We start from the raw sequence: 21,531 nt of genomic DNA, 5'->3' as shown, positions 1-21,531 counted from the left end.
TTTTTCTCCCCCCTTCTTGTGGAGAGGCCGGCTCTAACTGATCCAGATCTCTGCTGGGCTGGACTGTCGAGAACACCGAGGACGCAAAACAGTCTTTTGAGAAGGAAAATCCTGGCGTGAAAATGTGAAGATTTTCTCCACTTTCCAGGCAACAACAGCGCGGAAGATGGCGGGGACACAAACTCTTCTCGCTTTGGTTCTGCTGTGGATTTTCATTCTCGGAGTGTCGGTGAAAGGAGAGCGGCCAGTGGAGGAGGAGGAGGAGGAGAGGTCCTGTCAGGGAGCGTTCGACCTCTACTTTGTCCTGGACAAGTGAGTGTCCCGCATTATTTACGGCTTTGTTACTTTCTCGTCGTTGCGCACTGCCATGCGACCATCTCCTGGCGCGTCATCATTTGTTGTGGTCGCAGTAAATCACGTCAGCAAATGGTTGAAACTCAAAACTCTACTCATGTAGCAGACGACCAACACACACGTACCGTTACACCGCGCATTGTTTAACTGCATGTGAAGGTTTTCTAACAGTTGACTGCAGTTTGCTCCACAATAGCGGGACACGCCGAGTCTCCAAACCCGGGAAAGGGGCAGGTCAGACGGATTGTGTTTCAGGCTGGTGACGCCTGCGGATACAGCTGCTGCCTTGGAGCTACTTTTCGGCTTGAATGGTCTTCCACCGGCTTCCATTGAAACCGGCCAGGAAGACCGTAATCTCGGGAGGTGCGAGGTCTCATCCGTTTTTTTGAACCGACCCACCCCACTTAGCGTCGATGCCTGAGGCCAGTCACGTGTCAGTCAACTCAAGTTAATTGGCTACGATCATAAACACCAGACTTAGATTAGGGAACATATACATACAATATTATTACAATAAATACATTATGTATTCATCTGTGTATTATTATGCAACATATTGCCCTGCAATTTATGATGAAGTACAGATAAATGCCTTGTTAAGCCTGACTATAATGGACAGTGGAATGGTTACTGAGGGTGCATAATAAGTACAATGTAATTACTTATTATTACAGTATATAATAAAGGCCATCTAACCGAATCTATTCTCATCTAATATAATCACCAATTGGTTCTGGAGATTGGTTCACACTAGCTCATGGATGGTGTTGGTGTATATCATATTCAGTCCTTTGTAAACTTGACGTTTTCTAATGTGTCAAGGTGATACTTGTAAAGACTGGGAGTTTGTCATTGGCTCCATCGTTTTCATTACAGCCTGATACAAACTTTCATGCGACCAAAACAAGTATCGTTGCTTTGGGATTAAGTTGGTCTCATTTCTTTCAGTCCTTTTCCTGTTAAACCAGACATTTTCAGGTTTTCCGGTTTTCCTGTGAAACCAGACATCAGTTCACCAACATAGGTGTGTTTCTCAGTCCGGACCTTAGACAAATATGAGCCATGAACAAGTCAAATCTTGTGTTGTTTTGCAGTTTCCTCTCACGTTAGCACCCTCCCCTCCTTCTCCCTAACCCTGGGTACGGACTGAAGATGAGACCAAAGGCTGATCAAGTTTAAGTAAAACCTGGCTTGTCAAATACTTCACTAATGCTTAAGAAGGATTCAGTATGCTCACCATGCGTGTGAACCACCGATAGATGGCTGTGAATATTTCCATCTCACTAGACCATCAACATAATTGGGACCTTCTGACCTAATTTCCTCGCAAAATATCTTCAGCGATTACACCAATTAACTATTGTCAAACTAAAAGTGACTTCTGCATCACGTATTTGTGTGGTTTGAGTTACTGCAATGAAGACAATGCCATTCGTAGCTCTGCTGACCTTGCAGGTTGAGATTCTGCAGTAGTAAGCAAAACAAGTTAGAACAAGTCGAAACTGAACTGTAAAAGACCAAAAACATGACCAGGTACAGCACATTTGCTTTGCAGCAGGGCAGCGGGTTAGGGTTGTAAATAACAGTGGTTTGCAGCGAGTGACTGTTCGGGTCATGTTTACCATGACTGACATTTGATGATATTTCGCCGCAACATCTGTCCGTCACTCCCCAGTCTTTACCCTTTGCTTCAAAAAGTTTAGGAGGTGCCCGGGGAGCGTGGCACGTCATGCATGGCTGAGCTCCCGGAACGCCCCAGTGTGATGGCCTGGACCTGCGAGTCTCTGCAGGCCTTCAGGAACCTGCTGATCTTTCTGCTCAGATGGCACCATCCACTTTTGAAATGCCACTGAGTGACCTAAGACACTGTCTCTGTGGTATATCAGCCAGATTGCTGTTTTCACCTCCTCACTCACTCTCTTCTCGGAAGTCCAACCCACAAAATGGACTCAAACATTTGAGGGGTAAAATGCGACTCACATTCCTTTACACACTAAATATCAGGCTGCTGTTAACCCACAACAAGAATTATACGCTTTTGTCTGTCGAAGAGCTTGATGTGTGAGACGTTATTAGCTGAAGGTGGAATGTAGTCACCCACATAAGATATATGAGAGAGTGTCAACTATAGAAGATGAGTGCTACATGTAAAACATGCGTATAATAACAATGTAATAACAAAACTATGCTCACAGTGATGTGACAGAGAGTCCTTGTTTCCTACTGGAAAGATCGTATCAGCCGACTACAAATGTAATCTCTGTGAACAAAGCTGTGCTCTGTCTTTCTTCAGAGGAAGGGTCTTGGTAGAGGAGGAAGCGATTGTTTAAACCTCAGAACAAAAGGACAATCATGCACGAGCCCAGACTTTCTCTCTCTTTACGACCCCAGCTCTTCACATGCAGACCCTCCCTCAGTTGTAGTGTGGCGTTTGATGTCGTCGGACGGTTCAACCCTCACTAGCGTGTCCCCCCTGCTGAGTGTCAGTCCAGCACCCCTCCGCAGTTCATGTTGCAGTCTTTTCACACTGCGGACCCCCAACCTGTTGTTGGACTGTCTGTCTTCAGTGGGACCATCTGTTCCCCCTCACACACTCCTGTGCCCATAAACAACAGTACAGTGCGCACACACACACACACACACACTGACCAGCTGGGTTTTACATGGTGGCTGCTAGAGGCAGACTGCTGCATCTGTCCCTGTCTAAACCTCAACCCTCTGGCCCAGCAGCAATTAGCCCCCATTAGCAGCCCCCCCGGGACCAGGCTTCATTAAGGAGAGTGTCACGGACCCAACAGTAGCAGGATACGCAGGAGCTTTCACCTCCAGTTCCAGTCGAACAGAAGCCAAATATCATCACACATGGAGGAGACAGCATTCCTGTTTATGTGGCTTCAAATTGCTGTGTTGTCTTTTCGCTCGACTCATGTGTCACCGCCGCTAACCACTATAATTATCCCATCTCACGGTGGGATATAATAATAAGATTGAAAGGGTCAATTAGGGGAACCATCACACACGCGCCTGCTATTGTGAGGACACACCTCGAGTCCACACATGGTGGAGGAAGTTCACCTCCAAGTTAATCTTTTGGTGTGATGTCAGCATCCTAAAACATGTTGCAGTGAGGAGCTGTACACAAGACAAATGCAGTTTTTTCAGTCGGAAGCATGTGACCTAATGAGTTTCAATTTTCAGATCTGGTAGCGTGAAGCATCACTGGATTGAGATTTACTCCTTTGTGAAGCAACTGGCTGAGAAGTTTATCAGGTATTTTAAATCATAAAATACTGTGCTATGGTTTATTCTCAGTTCCGCTCTGTTTTGAAAATCTGTGGGTGTTATTGTTGCAGCCCGATGCTGAGAATGTCCTTCATAGTGTTCTCCACAAGAGGAAATATCATCATGAAGCTGACAGAGAACAGGTACGACCCAGACCCGAGTCCCCGAACTCATGTACGCAGGTCCACACTTGTGAGCTGCAGGGATATTTTTGCCAGCTGACTGTGATCAAATCATGATCAAAAACAAGATTAAACTCTGTTGACATTCCTCTTGGTCTTCGTGATACAAAGGCTTATTCGAGGAATTTAATCTCAAGGTCAGATTAAACATCCAGTCGACTTCTAATCCCATTGAAGTGTCATAAACCATCACTATTTTTGGTCTTTTATAAATGTAGAAAATCTCTAAAGGAAGAGCAAAAACAATATCCATATTTACTGTGGGAGTGTCAACTGTTACAACAGTGATAAATATTATTTATAATTGTATATGTTTTGAGAAAAGTGGGTGGTGGTTTGGCAAGAAATGGGACAAAAGTATACCAACGTGGCACTTTCAAACTGAACTAGATGGGCTGGATTAACCTCTCCACAAAAGGATAATGATTTTTTTTTCCCACCACAATTTAATGATAATGTGTTGTATAATTATCTCAGCTCCATTCTGTGTGATCATGTCATTCAAAACACTCATAAGAAAGATAACAGAAGAGGACAGGAAACACCCATTTAAAAGTCCTGACCCAAATACACTCCCCACCTCATAATGTTTACCCAGAAAACGGATTGTTTGTCTCTGTCTACTTTTCTGCTGCCACGTCCATGTATCCCGCAGGGAGGCCATCACAGAGGGGCTGACCGCCCTGAGGAAAGTTGTTCCTGGAGGAGACACATTCATGAATTTAGGCCTGGAAATGGTAAAATTGTATATTCAATTTTGAAGATATAACATGGAGAATTGGCTCAGCTGAGTTTGACTGTGTCAGAGCATAGTTTTAAGTCTTATTGTTGTTGTCTTTGTAGGCCAATACCCAGATTTACCAAGAGAATCACGGTAAAGTCTTGACTTACTACGATAATAAATCTTGACTGATAATGCAGTTATAATGGAGATCATCTTGGTTGTGTCACACTCGACAGGAACGGCCAGTGTCATTATCGCTCTAACAGACGGGGAGCTGAATAACTGGCAGTTCGACACGGCTCAAAGAGAGGTGAGACATGAGGTTTTTTTTTCTCCAAGCTAATACATCTTTACTGCTTTACTCACTCTCCCAAGTGGCTTTTATTCATTCATACGTCTATTCAAACAGCAGTGACCAGACTTGCTCTCATGCTCCTATTGGTATTTTGGTTATTATTTAGTACACGGTAATTATTACTTTATTATAACTGGCCTTACATCAGTTATTATATTAAATGCAGGAGGCTTTCTGATTCAGGTGTGTCAAACTGCTGTCTTTCAAGTTCCATAATACACTGCAACAGTTCAAGCAGTAATGATGGTCACCTTTAGAAGTTTACATTCATGAATAAGCATATCCTGTTCAGCCAGGATTAAATTTATTGATATAAAGAATAGTGTGCGAGAGGTTTGGGAAGAAGCAGTTTTCGCCATTCAACATCTGCATTTTCTCCTCTCTTAACTCGCCAAAGACTACCACCTTCCACCTCAGACTTAGATTCCTGATCTGTGAGGTAGTACGATCCAGTCTAGACTGGTAATGCTTGTTTGCTTAACATCTTTTTCTAATCTTCCACAGAAGAAACACGACGGGCTGTTTAGGAAAATCAAATTGATCCGTAAATCTCTGTTGTTGACGTCGTCTTGTCTTCTAGGCTCAGCGGGCCAGGTCGATGGGAGCCATTGTTTACTGTGTAGGGGTCAAAGAATTTAACCAGACCCAGGTATGAGGAGCGGAAGGCTAGAGGAGATGTCCAAGCGGAGGATGCCAATCTGCTTTTGCCTGTGTGTTTCTGTAGCTGGCAACCATCGCAGATACTGTGGAACACGTGTTCCCAGTGTGGGGAGGCTTCCAAGCGCTCCGGGGTATCATTGACTCGGTATGATGCAAACACCCCACACATGTACACACACTCGTACATGCATCATGGATCTCATTTCCATTTCCTGCCACGCTTAGATCATCAAGAAGTCCTGCATTGAGATTCTGGCAGTGGAGCCGTCCAGCGTGTGTGCAGGAGGTACATCTTATCACCGCTCTGAAACCAAGTTGAATTAACACGAGCGTTGTCTTCACTGTCGAGTCATCGAGAACAGTTGGTTTGTGCTCGTGCTCTTATTTGTGTGTCCGATGACCAGCCGGACGCCGAGTTAAGGAAAGGCTCCCTGACAGAGAGCGTATTGTCATTCGCGGCCGCAGGAAATTAACATAGCGGCTTCGCCCCAGCATGTGGCTGAGAGGAGGGGAGGGGAACACGGACTTGGTCGGAGGAATTAGCCGGGAATCTTTCAGCATGGCTGCCTCTCTGGCCTAGTTATCACATCGCATATCGTGATTGCTGAACCCTCTTCCTGCGCTTAACCCTGCCTCCCTGCTTCACCCCACCATCCTTGGCAAGGCGGTTCAAGAAGGTCGAGACAGAGAGATGATTGGAAAGAGATGTACACTTAGGAGCGATGGATTAGCTTTGACACAAATGTATTAACAGAGAGCTTTAGCGCCCCCGAGGCCCGGGCATAAAGGGGAGGACAAGGAGAAGGTTATCTTCATCTTTAAATGAGCTTCTTCTGGGCGGCCTAGAAGTCAGTGAATCATCCCCATGAATATAAATATCCCCCAACAGCCTCATCTGCTGTTCGATGGATGAGCCGCCTAATGGTCAGTGAACTAAGAATCTCATTTTAGACGGGAGTCTGGCCTAATTAGCAGAGGTCAAAGAACAGAGTTAAGGCCACACAGCGCTGGTTTTACTGTGAAGGTCTCTTAAAGAGGTTTAAAAAGAAAACATTTTTTGTTGTCTTGGCTCCAGTATTTTCTTAGATTTTTGTGAAATCTGGAACTGGACAACCAGCTGTGCAAAAGCAGAAAAAATATTTACATTTTTAGTAGGGATGGGCGCTAACTTAACTTACTACACGATATTCCGCCAAACACAATCTCCATGGAGACAATTCTGCATCTCACGATAAATTCGATAAACACACACAGCTCACTTGCTGCATTGGACTTGCACACATGAACAAGATGAGACCACCGTGCTCTCCAGCTCCACGGCGTTTGACAGCCGACACCGCCGTGTGACAGAGAGTGTGGTGGACTTTTGGTTCACGATAGTAGTTTTAAGTTTATTTTTAACACAGGGATCCTTTATAATGACACTGGTCGACTCTGAGTCTCTGGATCGGTGTTTATTGTATTAGATGGAGTGGTCCTCATAGGTTCTCTGACGCGGTCGTCTGCCTTAGCTCATATCAGCACATGCAGGTCTCCCGCCGCGCTGGCGCCTCGGCGAAACTCCGTGTTGAAAATAGTTGGATATTGGATGGAGCCCCGCTCTGGTATTGGCATAGGTGTCCTCTTCCACGTCCCCATTAGAGTTCACGGACACACTCTCACAGGCAGCGCTAATGCTGACTAAATATGACTAAATGATCATTTATTCACATTATTTCTAATCTTTCTTCAGTAACATCTAGGAAATGCATCCAGACTGGTCTATTGTTAAAGTCAACTGTTAAGAGACATGAGATACAGCAGACAGACGACTCAATTTACCCCCTAAATAAAGCTGGCAGAGCAGTCTGTCATACACGAGCAGGTTCTACCTGAGACGTGAAACATTGAATTTCTACACTTAGTTAACGATTATATTCAAACATAAACAAATAATGATGTTGGAGACAAACTCCACTTATAAGTTTCATCATAAAACAGTTTCAAGAGAGACTGGAGTGTCCAACATTGAATAAAATGAAAATGTATTTATCGTGATAATTATTGTTACTGCCGAAATTACAACATTTATGGCGATAACTTTTTCGTCCATGTCGCCCCTCCCTAATTTTTAACATTGAGTGTATAGCAGAGAGGAATTATTTGGCACAAATGTCATTGAGGGAAATGATAGTGACATGGCAGCGAGTGGCCTAAATACAATACATACATACAATACATACAATGCCAAAAATATGAGGTAAAGATTTCAGTTTGCTACAAAAAGCATGTCAAATTCAGGCCCTGGGGGCCACATCATTCTCTTGACTTGACTCCTACTACAAATGTACAGAATGAATCTCAAAATAATTGTTGCATAACATCAAGCATGAAGGTAAGAATGTGCAGTTTTGCCTCAAAGAAAAACACACACCAGAGAACTGCCGTGGGAAAACGCGGCAAATGAAGTTTCACTTTCCCAAGATGCAAGGATTCTCAGGAACAATGCGTTGTTCTATAAGCACGGCGACGATGATTAGATTAAATGTTTTCCCGTAACACACACTCGTGCACACAGTCACACACGTCCCTCATGTTGATGTGAAGTGACCAGGCCGAGCTGCCTGCAAACAGGCCATCAGACTGGACAGTGAACATTGGGCCCCACTATCAGACATGACAGCACTGATTACACACACACACACACACACACACTCACGTAGACCTCAGATCTAACATGACAGCAGAGATTGCTGCTTTCATTAGCGTCTGACCCTTTCCACCCCACCGTTCTCGCCCCTCCCTGCCCTCCACTGTCCCATCGTACTAATGTGATTGAGGACCACAGTTGGGACAAGCCATACCCCTTTTTTTTTATACACAACACACACTCTTATAGACAGTGCACACAGTAACGCGTCCTCGTCAAAGTCTCAGGTGAAGATGTAGTCGGACGTGTGGTCAGAGACTGGCAGGGAGCAACGAGGAGAGGGCAGCAGCGTGTGTGGGAAGTCAGCGGGGCAGCACCAGTCCTGCCCACCATGTGTCTGACAACCCTGACCTTTCAGCCCATCAATCCCTCGCCAGTGTGTCGGTGTGTGTCACAGTGAATATCATAGCAACTAGTCTTATCCCGCCGTGATAATGGGTGATTTCATTATGTTTGACAGTTCTGAAAAAATGAAACATAATCATAAAAAGTGACTATTATGATAATAATATTGCATTAATGCATAAGCATGTGGACAGAGCCCCACTGCTGCACCATCTGCAGCCAAGGAATGATAGCAGCTAAGACCCCCTGGTTAGTGATCTGGAAGAGAGAAAAGTAATCTGTCTTTGGAGAGAGGAAAGGTCCAAAAATACTTATGAATGTATTAAAACACAGAGCTGACTCATGGAAACAAAATGCTGAAACAATTCTCAAACTACAACACTGGCACTGAAGTTTTCTCCGTGCTTTAATACCTAAGTGGCAACGTTTTTTTTTAAAGTAAAAGAATGATAAACATTAAAGGCAAAGTTTTAAAACATATTTGAGTGAACATCTGTGAAAATGAGGATATAACAGAGATATGATATACAGATATGGAAGAAATCCGAAATTTATTGAATCATCCTCGAGAAATATGTGGGATAATAATGAAATATAACGCTTTTCATATAAAATAAATATTTTCTGCGATGAAAAAGCCAACATAGCCTCAGAAAATTATTTAATTGGCATTATGGGGAATAAATATTTTTAAGTTTAATGATAAAATAATTTAAACAGCACCTTGTATACCAATAAAAATAGAAATATCAAGATAGAAAGTCATGGTGTTTTAATCAGAGAATTAGCTGTATGAATCTTTGGCATATTAATATATGTATATATGAGTAAATATTTAAAAATATGATCAACTAGGAAGAGAAAATTGTGAAAAAAAATATTGAAAATTGAAAATCATCTGCTGGACTCACCAAGGTCATTTGAAGCTCTGCGTAGTATAATTTTCAAAAGTCAGAGTGTTTACTTTTCAGTAGGTTGTGACTCAGTTCTTACTGTTCCAAACAGAAATTTGAGTTTGGCATATCCTAGATTTTACTTATGTGAAAAAGCCAAATAACATGAGCACAAGCAAACTGCCGGAAACAAGAGTCGCACCAGTGTCCTCATCAATATTCACCAACCATATAGCACGGAGCAGCTTTTCATCACACCAGTTAGAACAGTGAATATTAAGCAGTTCTCTCACTATGGCAACTGGAGTGTGACTCTTATTTTTCAAATCACTCCGTTATTGTTCATAACGCTGAAAGAGCATTACTCAAGCTGTGAAGCGTGGGAGACCAAGTGCGCGTTACAGATGGCTGCAGGTTTTCTTCCTTGTGCTAATGCAGCTTGTTGAACACCGCAATAGTTCTTTAAAGAATTTCCAAAAATGTGACACAAACACCCACTGGTGTGTTTCCAGACTTCTTCAAAGGTCATCTTAAACCTGCAGAATGTCAGAACATGAGGCGTCCACATGTTGAAGTCAGCTTAGGACGAGCAACCTTAGTTTTTGGGGGGGGGGGTTTAGGCCCCAAATAGGCGCTGATGAGCCCAGATTTGTTATGGTTTTACTAAGAAAGACTTCCTGCGTCTGGTTATATCTTGTCTGTGATCTTCTACTTGCTATGTAAAATATAAAAAAATGCCAGCTGTAGCAGTAAATAAGGGGAAAAAAGACGATTCGGATGGCTATTTTCAAAGTGTATACAGTTCTGGAAATGTTTCCATCAAAGATGGTGTCCATTTTCACACCACTGAAGTGTGCAATTGACGTTACAGTGCAACTGTGCGCTGATAAGTGATACATAATATGTCCTAGTCAGGCTTGTCAAAACACTTGAGAGCTTCAATGGTTGCAGAGCATTATGGCAGTATAGGCTGAAGTGCTATTTTTACATGGTAAAACTCTATAAAATGTCATTTTGTTGCAGGCCAGTCTTCTCTGTTTGACATGCTCACCAGAGGAACTTTGGGATGAGTGCTTGCCGATTCACTTGTGGGAACTGATCGAAGTCTAAGCAGCGACTCTCTCTTCCTATAAGTGTAGTCAACAGTGTTCCAGAGTTGTATGTGCGTGTTGCTAAAAAAAACATTCACAAAGTATACCATTAGTGGAAATAAGCATGAAATCACTGGAGATATTTTTGGCCCGCCTACGCACACTGACTCATTCTGTGCATCTGTATATATGATATTCTATAGAGGCTGCTCTGACCTTTCAGACAACACTGTCACATATGCACCCACATGCACATGGTCATGTTTTTACTTCCTCCTCTGCAGGCAGGAGCTTCAAATGTTAAAGGTGTGACGAATGTTCACTTCTATTACCCACAATTCTGCTGGAGGAGAAGACAGTTCGCTGTCAGACACACGCAAACATACGCAAAGGAAGCGCACATACGTGTGCGCGGCTATGTTGCAACACGTAGACGGAAGCTTCGCACACATGCCGCTACTGTCATGCCACGGTACCATAGGTGAGTCGGACCCACTTTGACAGTGCCGTGGTGTTGTCAGCCCTGCAGGCATGTTTTTCAGCGAGTGTTTTTTCCTCGCTCTCTAACATATGCTGGGTAGCAGCCACATAGACACTCCAGCATATGCTGGCAAGCTTCTGTCAGTGCGCTTTAACAATGCCCGGGGGGAGCTAAAGGTCAAAGACGCACATACACACACACACACACACACACACACACACACACAAACGCCTCTTGGCTTCTGAGACATTTGCGAAGAGAAACTATTGTAGCTGTGGCACCACTGGAGCATATTACGGCCTTTCCACACGTACACCGATATAAATGAGCCGTAATGAAGCGTGCACGAGTTTCTACTTGCTCGTGTGAGCGGAAGAGATGGACCAGGATGCTCCTTTTTGAAAAACAAACATTCTAATGCAGAGGGTCTGGACTGGCCTGACTTTCGGGGCCCCTACAGGACAAGCAGTGACCCATATCAAGAAGGAAATGCAACAGTTAAAAGTGTGTTAAAGGAAAATAAATTGCGACTGGAATCTCACATTTAATGCAACGTTATTATGTTGAGGAAAATGGTCAGGAACCAAAAGCAAGTGGTGGCCCAGTGTGGGTCCCCGAGCCACGGGTTGAAACAATTATTTTCGTTGTCCACTGATCTAGTCATTATCTTTCGTCGTAATCGCGATGGCCTTTGTTTGGACCCATTTTGAATTTCTGTTGAACCTAAAGTTGCTTAAATCATCTCACCGTGATACTCAGACGCCACACATGATTAAACACGTATATTAAAATCATGACACATAACCCAGGACCATGTATCAACCCTGTGAAGTATGAAGCATAGAACACTTGACAGAGAGCTCCAGTTCTTTAAAACGGAGGTCTTTATTGCTGCTTGAGAAGAATTTAAAATCATCACTGTCAGGCTTTTTTAGCTTTAAGGTGTTTCCATGATTTTGTCCAACCCCTGTATATGTATCCCATATAAAATGTCTGATCAACAACCACATCAAAAGGTCTTATTTGAATAATAATCTAAAACAATGTGTTCAGCGTAGCTCCCTAGTTCAGTTCTGGTTATTGTTAGGAGGAGGAGAGACAGTTCAGACACTTCACTACTTACAACGTACATGCTTTAGACCCCTTATCTTCGCAAGCAAAACAAAGCCACGCTTTTGAACACGACGACCCGACGCCACTCAAACTCCTCCGTGGCTGTGACTGAGGCGGTCAGCCCGACAGCGACGGTGGCCAGTTGGAGTCGGACCCCAGTCAGGAACCAATAAAAGGAACAGAAATTTACATATCTTAATGATTCCAGAGAATGTGATATTTTCTCGCTGCTTCTGAATAACAACCAGTTCTTGATGCCCATCCTGCGGCCTGTGTGTGTTAACAGCAACACGACGCATCAAATTTTTGTTGTTATCGATGACGTCAACTAATCATTGCAGCCCTACTCTGATCGATTATTCTATTTTGTCCTGATGAAAAATGTGAAAAAGAATGTGCTCACGTGTTAAACACGGTCTGTTGCAGATAGTTTCCAGGTCGTCGTGAGAGGCAACGGCTTCCTCCACGCGAGAGACACCAACCAGGTCTTCTGCAGCTTCAAACTGAACGACACGCACACAGTGGGTGAGTTCCGGGGTGACAAACGTGCGAGGGCTGAATACAAGCAAAGCTTTTATTCCCTAACAAATAAGGGACAGGCTTTAAAGGTTGGGCTGGTGTCCTGCTTCTGCGCAGATGAGAGACCAGCCAGAATCGAAAACACCATCCTGCTGTGCACAGCTCCGGTGGTGGAGGAAGTCGGCAGGTGAGCTCATCCTCAAACTTTGTTCACGTCCGCGGCTGATGGCTGATGTGCTGGCGAGCGGGCGAGATGAGTGTGTCCTTCAAGAAATTAGGGCCAAAGTCATTCAGTGTCTGTGATCAATCAGTGTTTGTCACCGCTAACGAAGCCAGACACCAATCACGGGGGACAACAGCAGCAGAGCCCAAGAACATGACTTAATGAGAGTCTCGCCGCCTGGGTGTGTCTGGGACGGATCCCTGTCTCGGCCCGACACTTCGAGGAGAGAACGTGCGAGAAGAGTCGCTGGGGCTGTTTCAAAGTTGTCCTCCGAGGGGCTCCGGCTCTGGACTGGACGCCAGGGGCCCGGCTCGGCGTGGAGCCGGCCCTCGGCCCGGCCGCCTGCAGGCCGCTGCATAATTAGATATGGCGGCCTGCAGCCTCAGACACCTCGCAGTCATCTTCTGTCTTGTTGCTGTCACTTAAATTCCTCCTCTGGTTTGACCTCGTCTTCAGAGCCGAGTGAATGGGCTTTGAATCTTCGTGCGACTTACCAGAGGAATTTTTTTTGGCTCAAATTCTGGCCTCTTACTTCGCCGCTGCGTCCCTTGTGGGTTTGGATGAAGGTCCACACGAAAACATCCAGCGAGCAGCTCCAACAAGTCACATCATTACACATTAGAAAAGGAGCCTGAAGGATCCGTCCCTCCGTGTAGCATCGTGGCCCATTAGCTCAGAGTCGGCACAGCTTAACCTGCTAACTGCTGCTAAAGAGCAAGCTGTAGCTCAGCTGTAGATTGCTGCAGGGCCCCCCCGAAGGAGGACAGCAACATCTGTCTGATGAGTTTCAAGCAGAAGTTTCCAGAGCCAGGCGACTAGAGGGAGGGTCAGACCCCGAAAGTGAGTCGGGCAGGTGGCTACGACTCCTCATAGCTAGAGCTACAGAACATTCAAACTCTGCATTTAGATGGAAACTGCGTATTTTATGTATAGTCCTGACAAAAGGATCCAAGTGATTTTCTCTAAAACTGGCTGAATCTCATGTCCTCTCCTGGGGCCCTGATATGGAAGACCACACTAACAGTGCTGATGATTGAATGAAATGAATGGGAGGCGGCTCTCTGAGGGTCTCAGAAGGGAGTGACAGTGCTGAGGGGATGTGGAAACAGGAAGGGCTCTTTTCCGACCCTCCCCCACTCTCTGTTCCCTCCTCCCTGCACCCCCCACCTTGCTGTGACCTCCCCTCTGTCGCACCCCCTCGATTCTAAACCCTCAATAATACCCCCCTTGTATCTGTCCCCCACAACCATCAACTCCTCACAAGAAGTCTTTCTCAATTCTTCCCCCGAACCGTGAGCTGGAGTCCAGCTGTGTGCAGTTACCATCCACTCACTGCGTGTCATCTCGCGAAGTCTTAACTCATCCTGCTCCCACTGGAGCTGCGTACTGTAAAACCAAATGCTGAGGAATGAGAGCGCCGTCTGTGGTTTCCCCATTATAGTCCTGGGTTAGATCCAAGTAGGAGAGATTCCTTCAGAGGGTGGAGAAACTCCCTGACCTCATCACGATCAGTGCTTTTTTTTTTTTGTCGATGTCAGCATGTTTGTGAAAGTGAGCGAGTTTGGACACCATCTTGTAGCCGCACACAGCAGGACGATAACGTCTCCATGTGCTGCAGGGTCATCTACCTGCAGGTGAGCATGAACGAGGGGCTCTCCTACATCACCAGCTCGGTTCACATCACCACCACCGAATGTGTGAGTGCAACCTAACACACCACACCACACCGCCCGACTTCCTGGCCCTTCCTCGGATCTGCTTTACCCTTTTTAATTTTCTTCTCCTTTCCTTTGGCGTCTCCTCTGTTGTGTCTGTCATCAGAGGAGGCCGTGAGTACTCTGCTGCACACCTTCACTTCTTCCACTCTGGAGTCAGAGGACTTTTCTTGAGACGCTTTCTCTGTGTTTACGTGCAGTTTGATGGGACCATCGTGCTGATTTCACTGCTGGTGGTCTTCCTGCTGGTGGGCCTGCTGCTCATGTGGTGGTTCTGGCCTCTCTGCTGCACCGTGGTGAGTTCCATGTTCCATGAATTCCAATCCATGTCATACCTGTACGTTTTCAAAGCAAGATAAAAACTGAATTAATTTCATGTTGCAGGTCATCAAGGAGCCGCCCCCTCCTCCTCCACCTGAACCGGTGCGTGAACAATGACAGCCCTTAAACAGCTCTTGTCTGAAGTACTACTTGTGACTACTCAAACTCATTTTCTATTGGCTGTGAGGCTTTGGAATAGAGGAATTAATATTCACTACTAAGAAGTGATGTGCACTTGGGCTTAATGAAGGACACAAAATGAGAAAATGAAATGTAACGGTACAAACCTTCCCGTCCCAATGTTGCTGTTTGGCTTGTGCCAATGACTTGTCGTAATTATTTTTAAAAAGTATTTTGTTGTCCCTTGTTTTCAGGAATCAGATGATGAAGATGGCATGCCCAAAAAAAAGTGGCCCACAGTGGATGCGTCCTACTATGGAGGGCGAGGCGTCGGGGGCATCAAGCGCATGGAGGTAGAACACACTCTATAAACCCATGATGGGAGTGAAGTGGGCTGGGACTCGACATTGTACATTGTAATTTCCAGATTCAAAATGTGCTGTGGTCTCAGAACTTTGGACACGAGGAGTAAAAACAGTGCATTGTGAGTGTTGAATGTAAATAAAAGATGTGAGGAGTTCATGATTCAAGCTCAGAACATTGCTGAGTTTGTTTCATGAGTCAGTCTCGATGCTGGACACCTGGTTTAAAAGTGATCCTCGTGCATTTTTAAGCACCACTGACCTTTCTACGGTGCAGACAGCACCACTGCACCCGTGGCTCGTAGACCTTATAGATCTATTTTCTTTGTTAAATGTAGTGCGTGTGGCTACTATTCTGGTGCACTAGACAGTTTTTTTTAAATAAATCAGTTAAGATTAATCACATTTTAATATTTGATACCTGAATGATCAAAGTAAGGATGAATCTCTACACATGCTTCAACATCAGGGTGGAAGGGTTGCAGTGATGAGCCAACTCTCTGCTGCACGAAACGTTTTTCTGTGATTTTAAGTTTTTTTTTTAAGCTTAAATGTTACGTCCATCAGCATCCGAATCTTTTAGTCTCCCTGATTATGGATGTTTTGTAATTATATCACATTGTATAGTGTGGTGCACCAGTGAGGTGATCTGTCATCTGCATCCCGTCTACAGCACAATAGTAAATGTTGTATTTCCGCTGACCACACTCCACAGGTGCGGTGGGGAGAGAAAGGCTCCACAGAAGAGGGCGCTAAGCTGGACAAACCCAAAAATGCAGTGGTGAAGATGCCAGAGCAGGAATTTGAGCCATACGAGCCCAAGCCTCGAAAACGTCCGCGACCCCCTCCCCAGCAGAGGCGGTGGTACACCCCCATTCAGGTTTGAACTCCGGTTTTAAGGTGAAGTGAAATGATGCTGACAGCTGAGTGTGTTTCCAGGGCAAGCTGGATGCTCTGTGGGCTCTGTTCAGGCGAGGCTACGACCAAGTGTCTCTGATGAGACCGCAGCCAGGGGACCAGGTGAGGAGAAAAGACCAACTCAAAGATGAACTGATTTCACAAGCAGAATCTTGGTTGTGCTCACACCACAGATGGAGCATACGCGTTACCAACAGAGCCTCTCAAGGCTGTCATTGTTCAGAAAACTGAGCTGGTCTGTTCCGCTTCTATTGACGCCTGCGGTTGTGTTCAAGAATGCTTTATTCTAACTTCCCTGCCGCTCAAATAGCTTTTCATATTTCACTCTTGGGGGAAAATATGTTCAGATTTGCACCATCGGTGATTCACTTGGCCTAAATACTCAAAGAAATGGCTGTTTATATATATATATTTATCAATACAGTGCAGCTTTTAATGTTAATTTCTAGTGTTACTGTCTTTTTTTAAGTTTAATTCAATGGTGATTTAATTGTTCAATTTTGAACCCCTCAAGTTTCTTTTTTCGTTTTCTAAAGAGAGGAGGACTGACACACACAATAAGACCACCAAAGTTCCGACACCATTGTTGAATTATTGGATCAATGAAGGGCATTAGAATTTTCGTCAACTTCACTCCGTGTGCCACCGAGGCAGCAGAGTCTTAAATCGTGACATCATTGTGCAGCAGACAAGGGTGTGACAGTCGCTGGAAAGAGCACAGCAGCCTTTCTTATCAGAGCCCGGCCCTCAGTGTCGCATCCCATAACCCCGCAGACATGCTTCCATCATCAGACCGGTTGTCATGGCGAGAACATCTGCTCCCTCGTAAATGGCTTCATTGTGGCTGTCATGTCTCTCGTCATATCTCCAGCAAATTTATCGATTCGTCCCTGGTATTTGACTTTATCACAGGACTCTGTGCTGCTACTGTAGTCGGAGTCCATAAAAGCGACAGATTGTAAAGCAGTTTTATCTCCGTCTTTACTCCGCGGCGGCAGAATCGTATCATCTGCGGTGATCTGTTTAACAATGAGCTCCACCATTCTCTTCATGCACCATTAACTGAGCAAGATGAAGTGGTTATTCTCACAATGACACAAATCCACTTTTGTGAAAACTCAAACCATAATTCAGCCGAAAAGGACGTGAGCCGATCGACAAAACTGAAGTCAGTGAGTGAGTTGTGGCCGGTCCAAACAAAGTAGTCCTGAATGAGTTTGTAAAATATCTATTATTCGGGCTCCATGGTGGAAAACATAGAACAATACCGAAAAGCCCAGTCAGAAACAGGCTGACCTGTCCGGGGCGTCCTGCTCCCATGGTCATATGGAGGATGGGATTGGCTCTTTTTTCACATTTTCACTTGTAGGTTCTAATACATCAGGCTTCTCCTGAGGGCCACTCTTACCAACACCTTTATGGACAGTAGTTCCTCTTCTAAAGGCAAGAGTTCTGCCGCTTATTCTATACCTACCTCATTATACTGTGTTAAATAAATGAGCGTATGGTGTGTATGTGTGTTTCATATGTGTTTGTCAGATTTGGCTTATGTCCCTCTGAGGCCACCGTAGTGTGCACTGCTTGGAAACTTTTATGTAAAAGTCTCGTTTATGGCTGGAATATAGCTTGTAGCTGTCGCTGTAGTTTGAAAATAATGACCCCAGGAGTAGTTGAATTGACTTGATGCTGTGAATATGAATGTAAGTTTCCATAACTCTGGATTGGAGTTTGTATCGTGAGAGGTGCTTCGCTGATCAAAAGCGCATCGACGAGAGAAAGATGGTTTCCGATGATTACGTTGCGTCTCAGGAGAAGCTCGTCCAGCTTTCTCCCCACATTACTCCCTCTTCACTGCCTCTGCAAACGGCCATCAGCGAGCAGCCAGTTTCTGCCACACTCTGGCTTCCCAACCCTGTTTGTGTGTGCGTGTGTGTCAGTCCTAGTTGTGTGTCAGGTCTCCACGCTGAGCGTCACACAAACAGATGGGGAGTTTAAAGGCCACGAGCCATATTGTGACAGAAGAGATTCCCTTCTTTTGTCCGCCGAGCTGATGGCAGCGATGGTCGTGGCACACTGCAGGGACCAGGGGGAGGCGCGCACACACACACACACACACACAGAACCTCCCCTCCTCTTAAAGGCTCCGTTCACCCAATTTCCTCAACAACACTTCCTCTGCCTCCTCTTGTCGTCATTAACCTCTAATCTCTGCTCGGCTGCGGTTTCCCCAACTCAGCGACATCTAGTGGTGCACTTGCAACACCAGATGAACAGTCCCGCTGCAGAGTTTAGTCCCGTCATGTGAGTGGATCAGGGTATCGTCACGAGAGCGGAGCTGTCAGGTCGGATTATTTCATGGCAGCAGTGTTTTCTTGAGCAGAGCGGATTCAACGCGTGTGTTGGATAAGGAAAACAAGAATCATCTCAGAGTTGATCTGAGCTGGGAGGATTCAGGTTCAGGAGAACCTCAGGGTTTTGTTTTGAGGATCGAAGAATTGTCACTCTGTCCAGACGATGTCAGCGATTTTGATCGACAAACATCTCCCCTGAAACGGTCCCTAGACTCAAGATTCTTCCCCACACTAGTATTAATGTCCACTTCAGAACTTGTTTCCTGTGAGCCACATTGTCTGACTTGAAATACTTGTTATTGCTTTCGGGTTACCTCACGCTACATGAAGCCCATTTCTGTGTGAAAACATGTCTCACATTCACAATACACCGACAAACTTGTGTCGACTTACCTGTCTTTCATTCAGCTGCCGTCCTTCTGCGGCATGTCTTCTCCGTTTTGGGGCTTTTAGAGCAGGACGTGGCAGCTTTTTCAAAATGGCTTCCATTATATGAGTGAATGACATTTATCTCCCATGTTTAGAGAGTGCTACATGTATAATAGTGAGGATGGCGACCTGCATTTATCTGGAAGAGGAGGGCAACTTAATGGATTGTCACTGCCGTCTACTGGTGGGAGGTCGTCACTTGAACTTTCACCGTCACTCAGAGTGTTATTCTGATGTGACTGAGTCCACTTGACTTGTAGATAAACACAACGGATAGTACTTCTCTTTGATATGCTTCAACCGATCTTCTCTGTCATCTGGACTGCACGTCCTGGGCTTCCCTCTCACCTCTGTTTATTCATGAGCCAGAGGTTTTGCTGAGGCCATATGTTGTGGTGGAAGTGAGCTCGCAGCCTCACACTCCCAAACACACTCATATTCATGAGCTTGTGTTCTCATTGTGTCCATATGCTCTCGCTGGTGTTGCGCTGCCGGTCTTGCTGCTCACAAACTGGCCTTTTCACCGCAGCCTGGACACAAGACCCCAGCAGTCAGTCACCCCCCCCTCCCCTCACTGGGCCGTCCCCAATCAATTCCACACCCCTCTCACACAATGAGCGCCTCAGCCACAAAGCTTCTGCGGCCCTGCTCCTCTAAATGGCCCTTGTGTGACTTTAGGGCCTCTGTGTTTAATAAGGTGTTATAACCAGACCACCAAGGGTCCCCCACACAGAGACCTACTCTCCATCCTTCACACACTGACACAGCGATGTGTGTGTGTGTGTGCACCAGGATGTGAGCGAGGCGGAACAATAAGAGTTGCGCTCTTTTCTCTCCCACTTGTAAATTATGTCCAATGTGACGGGGCCTCTGGTGGCTGGAATCTCAAATCCCTTTTTACATTCCAACAAGCGCCACACACAAGAGGCATAAACCACGTTCTGTTCTGCATCAAGAGGCCGAGTCACTGCCGCGAGAAGAGGAGGAGAGATGTGTCAAGCTGCAGCCTGAAAATACTCTGTTTGTGTGAGCATCACAGCTATTGTGGTGCAGGTGCGGAGGGGAGACAGAAGCGGCTCTGTTGGCCTTCACACACACTTGCTTCTGTCAGCAGATCTGCTCCGACTCCACCTGCTGACTCACTGCATCTGTTTCAGGGTGACTCAATGGTGACTCTTGAGTGGGACGCTTGTTCGAGCACTCTCTTGATCAAAGTTTTCACAATCTCTCATGTGTTCTGCAGGGTCGCTGCATAAACTTCCAGAGAGTCAAAGATGGGGCGTCACCTGGGAACAGCCAGAGGCCACCTCGCTCACACGCTTCTCCAGCGCCACCCTCTGCTCCTCCTCCACCGCTGGAACAGCGACCTCTGGTCTCCCACCCGGTCCCCCCAACAAAGCCGGCACCCAAAGGGCCTCCACGCACCACCCCTCCGGCCCGTGCGCCCCCTCCAGGTCCGCCTCCGAGTCGAGCGCCCCCTGGACCCCCACCGTCAAGACCCCCGCCCAGGCTTTGAATAAACCGGAAAAAACTTGCAATCCAGTCGCTCAAGCTTGGGGTGACGTTTGTTGCTGGACAGCAAATATTGATGCTGACGTCGCTGTAGCAAAGTGCTTAAATGTCAGTTTAGGTTTTGAAATGTACTGAAGCATTGGTTTCTTAAATGAGGGTTCAAATCCTTACGTGCATATGTGAAACATCAAGTGAAGCTGTGGTCAACAATGCTGAACCTAGAAATGCACAGTATGTGGATAGAAATGTGTATAGAAATCCAGAAATTCAATTAGAAACTATAAAGGAGAGAAAGCAGTGAGGCTATTGTGAAGTGATGTATTTCAGGTTTTATTTAGGATTTTGGATTTGAGGATCAGGTTTGAGGGTGTAGAAGTAGGTGACCGGGAACAGAAAAGTAAGTTGAAATTTAAGGATGATCTTGCTGTGTGTAGAGTGACATCATTCTTTGGCTTCATCTTGGCATGTTGCTTGCACGAGGGTGTGGTGAAGGTGTCGATAAAACAAGCAGTTTTGAAAGTCAGCTTCTTTCGAGGATCTATCTCAGAGGCCTGATCGACTTCTCTGCATCGTTCAGGCTCAGCGATGTGTCAGCGACTGCAGGGCAGTTTGTTGAGCGTCTTATTTATTGTCGCAGGCCTCCAGCTTTGACGCCCAAATTATTGTGGTGGGGGTGTAAAAGATAGAAACCTGTGGTGCATTTGTGTTTCTGTCCAAAAGCCTTATATTAAATATACTTGTATCGTCTCGGTTCTTCTGCTTTAACTGACTGAAATGATGATTTGCATTGTTTCTGGACTAACTTTTGTTAATAAATGCTCATTTTTATTAGTGGTTGTGTTTGATGAAGTTTGTTTTACCATGATATAAAAGAAAATGTCACAAAAAAATT

General features: G+C 45.5%; 1 protein-coding gene across 2 annotated transcripts; it reads left to right on the top strand.

The window, feature by feature from the left end:
• Positions 1-21,470, top strand: antxr1d (ANTXR cell adhesion molecule 1d). 2 transcript variants are annotated; one of them, XM_053874738.1, is made up of 18 exons: positions 1-312; positions 3,553-3,624; positions 3,708-3,779; positions 4,474-4,555; positions 4,662-4,692; positions 4,779-4,852; positions 5,478-5,546; positions 5,622-5,702; positions 5,783-5,843; positions 12,596-12,694; positions 12,806-12,875; positions 14,530-14,608; positions 14,827-14,922; positions 15,011-15,049; positions 15,322-15,420; positions 16,145-16,309; positions 16,369-16,449; positions 20,371-21,470. In XM_053874738.1, exons 1-18 carry the CDS (start codon positions 167-169, stop codon positions 20,641-20,643), a joined length of 1,689 nt encoding a protein of 562 aa, XP_053730713.1. In that variant the 5' UTR covers positions 1-166; the 3' UTR covers positions 20,644-21,470. The 2 variants fall into 2 exon arrangements, 1 of the variants encoding a protein (XP_053730713.1); XR_008415788.1 differs by lacking the exons at positions 15,011-15,049; positions 15,322-15,420; positions 16,145-16,309; positions 16,369-16,449; positions 20,371-21,470 and having other exon boundaries at positions 14,530-14,740; positions 14,827-14,895.
• The last annotated feature ends 61 nt before the right edge of the window (positions 21,471-21,531 follow it).

The sequence above is a fragment of the Synchiropus splendidus genome, chromosome 9 (genome assembly GCF_027744825.2).
Source record: "Synchiropus splendidus isolate RoL2022-P1 chromosome 9, RoL_Sspl_1.0, whole genome shotgun sequence".
NCBI classification, from domain to species: Eukaryota; Metazoa; Chordata; class Actinopteri; order Syngnathiformes; family Callionymidae; genus Synchiropus; species Synchiropus splendidus.
This window is presented reverse-complemented; position numbering and strand designations above follow the sequence as displayed.

What these genes read in the sequence shown, in the direction of transcription:
- antxr1d (XM_053874738.1), top strand. Translation starts at nt 167, where the DNA reads ATGGCGGGGACACAAACTCTTCTCGCTTTGGTTCTGCTGTGGATTTTC. An exon ending in GATTTACCAAGAGAATCACG is followed by an intron (nt 4,693 to 4,778) that starts GTAAAGTCTTGA and finishes CACACTCGACAG; the next exon opens with GAACGGCCAGTGTCATTATC. An exon ending in AAGAATTTAACCAGACCCAG is followed by an intron (nt 5,547 to 5,621) that starts GTATGAGGAGCG and finishes GTGTTTCTGTAG; the next exon opens with CTGGCAACCATCGCAGATAC.